The 12074-nt window shown below is 35.5% G+C and overlaps 1 protein-coding gene across 7 annotated transcripts in view; it reads left to right on the top strand.

The window, feature by feature from the left end:
* LOC138322662 (galactoside alpha-(1,2)-fucosyltransferase 2-like) overlaps positions 1 to 12074 on the top strand; it is a 35706-nt gene that overhangs the window by 14546 nt on the left and 9086 nt on the right. For 6 of the 7 annotated variants that reach the window (XM_069266671.1, XM_069266672.1, XM_069266670.1 and 3 more), the window contains exons 3-4: positions 432 to 536; positions 7491 to 7546. Coding sequence is in view for 2 of the 7 variants with exons in the window: in XM_069266674.1 (XP_069122775.1) it covers positions 7531 to 7546 (16 nt within the window). In the remaining 5 variants the exon portion in view is untranslated. Of the gene's footprint in view, positions 1 to 431; positions 537 to 900; positions 1141 to 7490; positions 7547 to 12074 lie in introns of those variants that run through there. The other variant, XM_069266675.1, reaches the window with a different exon arrangement.

The raw sequence follows: 12074 nt of genomic DNA, 5'->3' as shown, positions 1-12074 counted from the left end.
ACTTCTTGCCCCCTTTTCCACTTCTTTCTTTCTTTTTCTTTCTTTCTTTCTTCTTCTTTTTCTTATGTTTTCCTTAATTTATTCATTATTTCTCATATAAGAATATATCTACATTTATTTCTTATTCTTCATAATCTCTCTTCATTCTAGTTCATCCCTGGCATTATCCCTTCTTTTCTCTATTTTATTTTTTCTCTCCCTCCTTCCTCTATATAAAAAAAACTCAAACAATTCATACTGATGAATGAAAGAAGAGCAGAGAGAAAGATGTGCATGAAAGATAACTATTCATATTTCATGAGGATGCGATTAATGTACAATTGATATATTGTTTGACAAAAAAATAATAAATACAAAAAAAATATAAAAAAAATTGAGAGTATCCGGATTTGATTTTGACGGCTGATATATATAGTTATATATTACAACAGGTCTGTAGCAGGACGCGTGACGGTGGTAGACGTCTTAGCTGCTGGTCAATCTGATGTTGTTTTCGCCAAATTAACCACGCCGCTTGACCATGGTGTCAGATACAGGTACGTGTACACATCATCTACGTTTGGTGGGCGTTATTCCAATCTATAACACCTTGATGACATTTGTAAAGAATTGGAAATGAATGTTCATGGTTTATAAAACCTAAATCAGGAATGTATGTGTACTTATATGTATATATGTATATACAGTATATATAAGAAATATACATCCCATTTCTTTAGCGACGTTGCGTGACATTATAATAATTCATAAAGTATAGTCGGGTAAACGGATAGACCATATTCAGGTTAATAACTGAGCGACAACGATTATGGTGCTCCATTATACCAAGGACGTATCTCACTTATAAATCCTTGATTATACTGTATCCACAAAAAGCCCGACTATATCGTGAATGACGTCCTGTGTTGTGTACCTGTAGTCCACGCCCCGGGTATATAGACGGACTAACAGGTACACAGACATTCTCATGCACCAGAATCACAGGTGTGGTGGAGTCGCACCTGTAGCTGTATCATCAAATCTGTGTGAGATTCAGCGACATACACCAACAGGGGACGTATATTCATGGATATTCCGTATAAAAAAATCTAACATGTCGTAATAGAAAACCCGTGGTACTCCGAGGAAACACGAACACAGGTATGACAACGTCACGGATGAGTGACCTAGCCATTCTTTTCTTTGTTCATATTTACTATCCGATACATGTGTACTTTCACGTTTATAAATCGGCGATACTTGTGTATTATTTGAATGATCATTAACTTAATTTAAGTACAAAATTACTACTGTACATGCATATGTAATTGGAAGATAAAGGAACATCACCATGTTTTTACACCACAAAACCATTCATGGCCACTGGAATGAAATAAATAAATCATGCGTTTACTCTACCACCTAAACTACACATGTCCCGACAATGGGACGTGAAACACATACATTTACATATGTGGTCCGCTGGGGGAATAATGGTACACCGATTAAACGTACACAATAACAAACGTGACACCTAGGAATTCGTAACCATCTTTAATAACCGGTTTTGCAATAATCCTGTAGATAATATCCCTAAATTACTTAAGGTTCATGTAATGGCTTTAAACAGTGATATTTTGCAAGCCTAAAACGCATTACTGTGCTGCAATTGAACAGAACTAATTTCATTAATTGTTGGTATATACCCTGGCTAACTGTCAGTCTTACTGTTGATATGTAATTTGTGGAGCTGCGTGTAAAATACAGTAAAATATGAGAAAAATGTATAGTTCTGGAGAAGACATAGAACTCGTGTGAATTGCATTGATGGAACCAAATAATCATGCCATCGTGTTCAGTTGTGAATATGCCAGGTACTCCAACAGTTTGTTTGGCAAAATCGGACCAGCAAATAGCGCAGGAGCCTAGTGTAGTAAATGCAAATGGCTGCTATAAATGGCGGATCGAAAATATCGCATATAAGAAGCCATCTCAATTGATACAAATGTTTTTATAGACACCAAAAGGTACTCTGAACATAACAAGAAGACTCTTCACGAAAAAAATAGTTCAAACAATCTGTTTGGGGCGAAAAATGCAAATTTCCGGAAAGAGCCTCAAAGTCCACATTTTAACTATTTTTTTTTCGTAAATATTCTTCTTGTCATGTTCAGAGTACCTTATAGTGTATATAAGAGCACTTGTATCAATTAAAATGTCTTTTTATATGCTATATTTGTGATCCGCCATTTAAAGCAGCCATTTGCATTTACAGCAATAGGCTCCTGCGCTATTCGCTGGTCCGATTTTGCCAAACAAACTGTTGGAGTACCTGGCATAGTCACTACTGAACACGATAGCATGTTTATTTGGTTCCATCAATGCAATTCACACGAGTTCTATGTCTTCTCCAGAACTATACATTTTTCTCTTATTTTACTGAAATTTACAAGCAGCTTCACAAATTACAGTAAGACTGACAGTTAGCCAGGGTATATACCAACAATTAATGAAATTAGTTCTGTTCAATTGCAGCACAGTAATGCGTTTTAGGCTTGCAAAATATCACTGGTTAAAGCCATTACATGAACCTTAAGTGCTAAATCGTGAATCTGATTTTATTCATGAGGGCTTCCAAAAACCAGCACATCTGCATTAGAGCCTATCTAAGTTCAAACAGGTCTTAATATATAGTATATTTTAATTACTCATACACAATTAGCAGTACAATGTGATAATTTTAGTCATGTGATTTTAAAATCACTTGGTTTCTGGATTTTTAACTGTCAATGAGAGACTGTTTCGTTTTAGAGAAAAAAAGCATCTTAACTAATTTAAAAACAAAGGTTGTATCAGAGTAGACAAAATTACATGTATAACCCCTTTAACTCGAACTCGCATTCCTCGAATACCCCCATTCGTGAAACTGATCGCGTGGTCCCAATTGTGCCCCTATATAATCTATGTAACAAACCCCCGGATAACTCGAACACCTTTTTTGTCGAATAAAGAATGTCTCTAGCATCATTGAAAATCAAAAGCTATATCAGAAAAGATAAAAATATATGTATGTACATATAACTGAAGTAATAGGAGACAAAATGCACGTTCTTGACGAGTGTCCCGACCAGGAATCGAACCCAGGGCAACCACTGCGTGATAGCCGCTCTCGCACAGATCTATAATGCCATGTGTTACACTGCAGAGTAATCATTTGGCTCTTTGTTCCTCAAATATTGATAATATCTGTTTGGTTTTCATACATGGGCGGCCAATCGATCTCAAGTGTCGATTGGAAAGTTTGTTTTAAGAATCGATGTGTAAGTAAGGACACACCCCTATGAACAGCTGTGTACCGCTCAGAAGGACGCGAATAAGGCTCTGGTTTTAAAGTCGATTAAATTGATATCCTACGTGTAGTTATTTCATTATTCAACATATTTCCACGTGTAGCTTCAAAATGTTGAATCCATCAAGACTAATTTGAGTCATTTAATACACAGATATCAATATTAGTGATCTGTTATTACCACATTATGTGTGATTCCTAACTTAGTACAGGGATTTGCATACTCCCACCGGCTTGCTCGAACAAATAACAACTGGACATTTCTGAAGCTTACAGCGATTCTTCAGTATTTAATCACACAGACAACATGATACAACAGGCATCAATTTCTATTTTGACATAAAATGGACTATTTCAAAATAATTATTAATTACATACATATTTGCTAGAATAATATAAATATAGACGCAGAGATATTGAAATAATATTAATTTTAAGGTATATTGATATTAATTTTTAGGTATATTTAGAGTTGTTATCAACGAAGTAAGCAGTGATAGCCCCATCACTGTAATCGTGGAGATTACACACATGTAGAGATGGCATGTTTTATTACATGATTAGGGGTATCATAAAGTGTCCGCTAACACTGCCAAGTCATGTCGGCCAATATTTATAAGCGCATTATATGTCCACAAACCACAATGTACAGGATTATAAATCACTAGGCCATGTATACATATAACATGACAAACAAAATGCCACACGTTACATGAACACTGAAGTGGCGAAATATAAAACTGAAGTTTTGAAATCTTACGATACGTTTTGACCAATAGAACCAGTGTAGAGTATAATATTATCTACATATTTTCGTTCTATTAGATAAAATTGATCATCAATGCCGTTAAAAATTCGACATTCTCTCGGTATATTATTGTATCTGCCACATTCAATCGAAGGTTTTACATTAAATGTTCTACATTAGGTCTTGGCTAAACGTGAAGGAAGAACAATTAAATAGTTTTCCCAAATCAAATCATGCGTGTCAATTCTATAATTGATACTTTTCGGAGAGTTTTAGATTATTAGCAATCTGAAACGGTTTATACGTTTGTTTTACGACGAATCTATCATCCTTACCCAGTAGCCAATCCTGCGAATTTAATACTGTTATCTAAAGGGAATCTTCCAAGTTCCCATGAAGTTGGACTTAAGAATGTGTTTACAAAATTTAAGGTGGAGACATTCTAAGAGTTTATAATCAAGTACCCACAAACCTCAAAACCTCTAATTTACAACCAATGGACAGGTTGTAACGTTGATATTTAGCAATGACACCATACATCGCTTTTATACCATTTTCTTTTTAGCTCGCCTATTCGAAGAACAGGGGGAGCTAATGTTGTCACCCCGGCGTCGGCGTCGGCGTCAGCGTTGGCGTCCCATTTCACGTTTAAGTTTTTGAGCAAGTTTCTGTTTCGTCAATTGTTTAAGCTTAAGTCATCATAAATGTTTATGATTTTATTTTCCTAATGTGTATGGATGCTGAACGTGATAATACAGCCAATTTGGGGCCCATTAGGTTTTTTGTTGAGTCTGTTAATTTGTCATATTTCCATGTTTAAATAGTAAATACTTGAACATCAACTTCTTCTGAATAGGCGAACTTTGCTGTTCTCCAACAGCTCTTGTTGTTTCTTAAAGTTATATGTGCCATAATTGGGCGAACATTTTGACATTCTATTTTTTCATTGTTAATCTATTAAAAACCATAAGGTTTGATGAATAAAGCTGTAAAAATCATTCAAATGGCTTCAGATGACTTATAAACGTTAGTTATAACACAGAAATTTTGTACTGTAAAATTAGTGTTTTTATTCCTTAAATATGTTTACATGGCAACATACCTGCAGAAATCACTTAGCAATTACTAATAACATTGTAAAAATGTGTAATGTAATTGTAGACAACAATTTGGCTTCATGGTCTGACCGTATGTACTCATTTCACTTCACTATTGATGTAAATAAATGATTTTTGGCAGTACTGCCAAAAATCATTTTCAGCTCTTATTTGTACATGTAAAATTAAAACCTATGCATTGAAAGTACTGTAATTTTCAAAAAGTTGGTAATTTTTGGTGATGAACAACATATTAAAAGCTTATCTTGATTCGTGAGTATGAAAAATACGGCACATATAACTTTAAAATTGAACTAAGTGAAGTAATTGTTGGTGAAATGAACACCAAGGTATTTGAAGGTCTTGATTGTTTGACAATTAGGCCATGATAAATTGTACATTGCTTCAATTCGGCGGTAAATCTTCACAAGCAACAATTAAACATTCAAGAACACACCAAGCAGATTGACAAATCGTCAGTTTTGGGATAGAATTTCAATTTGTTAACATTGTTTTTATTGAAATGGCCGGTTAGGATTCCCACCTAATAAACATATAGCCCCGGAGAGGAGACCCCAAGCGAGGTCATCAGTGATCAACAATGCTCTATTTTGTATGGAAATATTTTGTACATAAATATATTTATGAATACACCAAGTAACATATGGAATTTATGTGTTTACATTACAATATGACCACCCTTTACGACTGTAATATTGTGAGCTTTTGTCTGGCCTGTTTGTATTCAATGGTAATATTTGTGGGAAGGACCGTTGTGACTTACCTTGTTTTGTTTGCTTTATTCCTTTTATTTCAATGAACCTGTACTTCAAGGTATTCGGAATTTTAAACCAACAGTTCATGCCATCGATCGACTAAGACATGACGACATTGACCAGCTGTTAAGATCAAATATGACTGACGTGGAAATCATTCACAGACATATAATTTAGGTGACCGTTATTAACTTACAATCGGACTGAACTCTACTTCAAACTTCTGTTTTGATTACTTCTGACACTCGATTTGTTTCTCGTGTATAATCAAGCTTAAGTATGGTAATATGTATTAATTATTATTTTGGTTTATATACTCTCCCAAATGAAGTTTTTTTGGTTATGTTGTTTATAAAAAAACTCAATTGAAACGATTCATCTCAGTAATGCCGCCATTTAATCGATAAACTGTTACAATGAATTACTCATGTCTATATTTTATTTCGATATCTATGATTTGTTAATTACATGCATAAAACATGTAATACATTACGTGTAGGGAGGGAGCGATGGTCACAGGTTTATAAGCTCTGAAAATGATGTGGTTGTAATGATACTCACGTTTATAGATGTTTTAAATCCATAGATCTCTAGATGGGACATTTCAGACGGATATCGAACAGCACTTTTTTTAAGTTGATGTGATTTGAGTTTTTTTCCTTCTTTCATATACACCTTTTGCTTTCTAATGTTAGATCTATTCTGTTGCTTTTTTTGAACAATTTATTTATTTTTTATTATTTAAACTCATTAAAACTTTATTTTAACTCATTGAAACTTTATTTTAACTCATTGAAACTTTTAAAGTACATAATAACGTACATTAAAAAATAAAAACAATACTGATTCTAGCATAATATGTTGATTAGTTGAACTGATTTGATGCGGATGCCACATATTTTCTTAAGAAAAAAGGCGGGAATTAGTTTTGAAAGTATTGAAGAGTTCCTATGACGTCACGGCCGACGGTGCTATTTTGGCTTCTAGGTAGATCTTTTTGGCACTTCACAAATCGAGATTTTGTGATGATAAACATTTGTGAATGTCAAATAATATTAGAATGTAAGTGTTTAACAATTATATATGCCGTGCAGTGTTGGGCAATCAAACGTATTCTACACAATTCTAACGGCAGCTAACAGCTAGTGCTTGAGTAAACGAAAGTGAAAATGATGTCTCAGTCACCTGAGTACCCACTTCTTTGCCTCAGTCAGTACTGGCAAGCGACCAGTTCTCGCCGGGTACCAATTCTCGCCATTGCATATGTACATGTATGATCACAGATGAATTTTGTGATTTTTTTGTGTGGAAATCAGCATGGTAGTGTCTTCTATGAGAAGAAAGCTTTATTGACTTAATTTGCATGGAATTCGCACAGATACAGATGCGATGGCGAAAATTGGTACTCGGCGAGAACTGATTTAGAGCCTTACACCGAAAACCCGGGTTTGAATCCTAGTAGAAGCTCTTGCCAGGAATGATGTAACATAGATCAATTCTCTCCGCTGGATTATATAAATAAGTTGTGTTTCTTGTTGCAGGTTGCCGAACTCAATAAAGGAGAAAGAGAAACACAACCATATGGAGTATAAACGAAGTAAGTAGATCTAGTCCATTTTGTAGTGGAGAGGATTTCACCCTCTAAATTTACATTTCAACACATTTTATTAATAACAAAGGAATCAGACAATAGGCAAGCCTATAAGTCTTCACCCTCTAAATGTCAACACTTGTGACGTATAGCCTATTATTAGTATCGTGACGTCAAGTACACGAAAATTTTATACGAATCATTTTCACTCCAATTCATAAGAGAAGTTTTCATAATTATTTATATTTTTATATTTATGTATACCTGTTACTTGATAAAATGAGGTTTTTATAAGATTAACCTAAAACGGCGTGAGCTGTGTATGATTTTTAATTCCACCATTCTACGATTGTGACATCAAAAGCAGAATGATGTCACAGTCGCCAGAAAACGGGACATGCTTACTTGGCCAATGCCATTTTTTTGTTTGATTAATTAACGTCCTATTAACAGCTATGGTCATGTAAAGACGGCCTCCCATGTATGCGGTGTGTTGCGTGTATGTTGGGCGAGGTGCGTGTTTTGGAAGACTGTGGTTGTGGTTTAATCGTGTTGTGTCTTCCTGTATAGTGGAACTGTTGCCCTTTTTATAGTGCTATATCACTGAAGCATGCCACAGAAGATACCAAGCAACACACCTACCCAGTCACATTATACTGACAACGGACAAACCAGTCGGCCCACTCCCGTTATGCTGAGCGCTAAGCAGGAGCAGAAACTACCACTTTTATAGACTTTGGTGTGTCTCGGCAAGGTGACAGAACCCAGAGCCTTCCTCACAGGGGCGAGCGCTCAACTTAAGGCCAAAAGTGAGGCGGTGTCAAAGGAGACTCTAGGATGAACAAAGTAATTTAGGGAGAAAGAAAAGATAAGATCCTAAATTTAGTCGCCTTTTACGATCATGCAATAGGGGCAGCAGGTATAATTCTTACGCTTTATCTGCAGGGAGGTCATTTCGGTATCTCAAATTGCCGAATTCAGCATAACTTCTCGCTTACTAAAAAACTTTGAACATAATATTTTACCACACGATAACTTGTTCAGACAATTCAGTGTTTTCATGTTTTCAAAATCTCCATACATATGATATATATGAAACGATAAACACATACATGCACTTCAACAGAAACAAATCAAATGGATGTTATGAATTAGACTGTATAAGCACGTGTTGTGTCCTTCTGTCCAGATGTAAGGCTGTCCGAAATGTTGATATTGTCAGACATGAATAGGTGGGAGACTTCGGACAGATGTCCCTAAACTTTATCCACCGGCGATTGTGTCACACTAACTACCTTCTATCAATAGTGTCACACAGTCGAGTGATACCGGACAAGTTAATTAGCAACCAGTCGAGTGATACCGGACAAGTTACTTAGTAACCAGCCTGACTTATTTCCGGTTAAGGTCCATGTTTTAGATGGAATGTGTTGGTCGACCAAACCACGAGAGTACCGCACGTGACTTTGCATTTTGCTTTGTATGTGGTACGAAGTGTCAGCCGTCACTGAATAGAATCACGTGCTTTTTCGGACATTAGGCGTGACTACACACTACCTAGCGATCGGTCAACTCTAATGTGATGTATTTAGGCCAAAGGTGTTCAACATAGGACCGAAAAATAGGGTTATTTCCCTGACCAACTTCTATAAATAGAAAGAATTCGGTAGGAGCTAGGTCATGCGAAAAGGCTGGATGTACATATCAGTTTTGCCCTACAGCTCTCATTGCACCTTTTTAAGCCATGACGAAATTCAATTTTGAATTATTTCGTAACAAATCACTTTCGTCGTACTAAAAACTGTGTTTTTTTTAATCACTTAATTTCCGTAATGACAATATGAATTTTGTTTCTCAAAAGTATCTTTCAGTGGACAAAAATAATTTTTGTTATGACAAATTTCATTTTTGCGGACAGAATTCATTTTCGTCTCGACAGAATTCAATTTCATCAGTTTAGTATGCAAATTAGTCCATGTTTGACTTTTACTTGTAAGCTGCTAACCGATTGGTAGAAACGCTTACAGTTCGCTCATTCTTAGGCGAAGGGTAACCAGACTTGGAAGTTGTGATAGTGAACGAATATTTGTTGAATATGTACGTAATCATTACACTTATGACAATTCACGTGCATTTCCCTTGAAAGACTATTTAGCATAGAGTATGCATTTCTGTATGTACCTAATCGGTCTGTACTTGATATAGTAACCTCCCTCCCCTTCTACTAGGTCAAATAAATTATATTCCAGAGCATGCGTCTTTCACAAGAAGTATTTTAAACATACACAAGAATGAAACAGATGATACAAATACAGGTGCTTGCAGCCTATCCATTATGTATTGACACATTGGTTTAAGACCGTGTACGCACGTCATGTCAACGGTCACTATATCCAATGAGAGGCCACGTTACAAAATCGTGATGAGACAGTTCATTTGCATATATATCAATATTTGGATTCGGTGACAAATTTGACTTTTATGACACAAAATTGAATTTTGTGTTCAATTTTCACTTTTGTCTAACAAAACTCAATTTCATCCACAAAAATGAATTTTGTCATGACAGAAATGAATTTTGTGTAGACAAAAGTGAATTTTGTGTGCTGGAAGATAATTTTGTAAGACGAAAATGATTTCGTTATGACAGAATTCGATTTTGTGTACACAAAATTGATTTTGATTTCAAAAAGATAAAGTCCCAATCGGCGCCCCGTAGTTAACACCGTTTGTATCTCAAAATACCATGGCCACCATCTTGCCAGAAGATAGTTGCGTCTTGAACTGCTTTGGGTTTGAGGACCAAAACCCTACACAAATGACACCTCTTGAGCTTTATTTTCTGGCTCACGATTATGAAACTTGGCCTAATTCATATTCTCCAGACGCCAAAAAACCTCTCTTGACCTAAAATACCTTCAACAATAAGGTTCTGCATACTAATGCTCTGATTGCCAGTTGGTCATCGCCAAGGGTTCTCTATGGTTTGTTAGTTGGCGCTTACGGAAACGATAATGTAAGAATGTTGAAACGCACAATGCCAAATGCATGCACTGTTTCTTCTCCCTGAATGCGCCTATGAGATTATACTAGATCCCAAACTTTCTTACATTTCTTCGTTGGTGGCGTTTTGTGTTAAGATCTGGCATCTCTTCTAAAGACGTGCAACCCCATGGGTATGTACACTATGCGTGCACTGTGAAACCCCATGGGTATGTGTACTAGTGCGCATACACTATGCGGAAGGTCCAAATACAAGTACCGACTCATAGTGCGGTGTTCAACTTTAGATAAAAATCATGTTTTTAATTAATCACTACAGATTATTACTGTAACGTGTATTAAGGCGTGAAATCGTGACATTCTCGGTAAAAATGGCTGACAATCTCGCCGTCGTATCTGAGGACAATGTATCTACATGTATAGGTCATTTAGATTGACCATTTGCTACTACAGTAAAACCCCTCTAACTCGAACCCGGATTCCTCGAAAACCTTCAAGATTGCAAGTCGTTGTTTGAAGCTAACTTTATTTAAATATTTCAGAAAAGGCATTAACTTATTGATGTTTCTTTCGTAATAATCTTCGATGTAAATACGAAAATACGGAAGTTGTTGATCAGTGTTAATAGAAAGTACGCATTGTGAAATGACAAAAGAGGTGGAAGATATTGCTGACGTCCGCCTTATTATAAAAGTTTATTTTCAAAAATATTTCTTTGTTGGTTTCATTCGACAGGCTAACACAATGTGCCAAAAGATGTAAACGATATCAAACGATTTATGCAAAAGTATATATTATCAGTGCGTTCCATATCTTTTCCCGTAAATTGTATTTTGTAACTTTACTCGTAAACACATATAACCCAACGTTACGCTTTTACTTAATAGACATCTATAGATATCATTTCTTATGTCCGTAAATATGCTGGTTAATAACTTTACTGTGAGTATGTTTTTTGTAAATGTTTGAAATGATTTGCGATGATTAAATAATAGAAAATGTACTCCTTGTTGACCAATATGGATATTGTACATTAACCTAGATGACAATCGCATACTCTGATGTGAATGACATTTGATTTAGGGCTTTATTTTCTCGTTAGCTTTTTCAAACGCTAAATTTATGTTATACATTTTTTTCAACTTGATATTGCTATCAATAAAACACTTAAATAAAGAAATCCAAAATGTTGAAAGATAGGGTAATTAAAATGTCATTGCCATGCATTGTTTGTCATAGTTTGAAACCGGACATTTTAACTGTCGATCGTGACCAACCTCGGATGAGTCGAATACCCCGTATTCCTCGAACTATTGACCTGGTCCCCTGCTGTTCGAGTTATAGGGGTTTTACTGTATAATTATATGTAGTATACATTTACTGCTAGTTGTATTTATACAGTATACTGCGTACTATGTTACTTCACTTACAATGTACTGCTTCGCTATACGTTTTGTTAACTGCTACATTAATATTACTGTATACTATGTTTTCTCTAAGTTGCGGACATTACTGCAGATGCGAGCTGTTG

Source organism: Argopecten irradians, chromosome 5, assembly GCF_041381155.1.
Source record: "Argopecten irradians isolate NY chromosome 5, Ai_NY, whole genome shotgun sequence".
Lineage (NCBI taxonomy): Eukaryota > Metazoa > Mollusca > Bivalvia > Pectinida > Pectinidae > Argopecten > Argopecten irradians.
The sequence above is the reverse complement of the archived record's forward strand: the minus strand, read 5'-3'. Positions and strand labels throughout refer to the sequence as shown.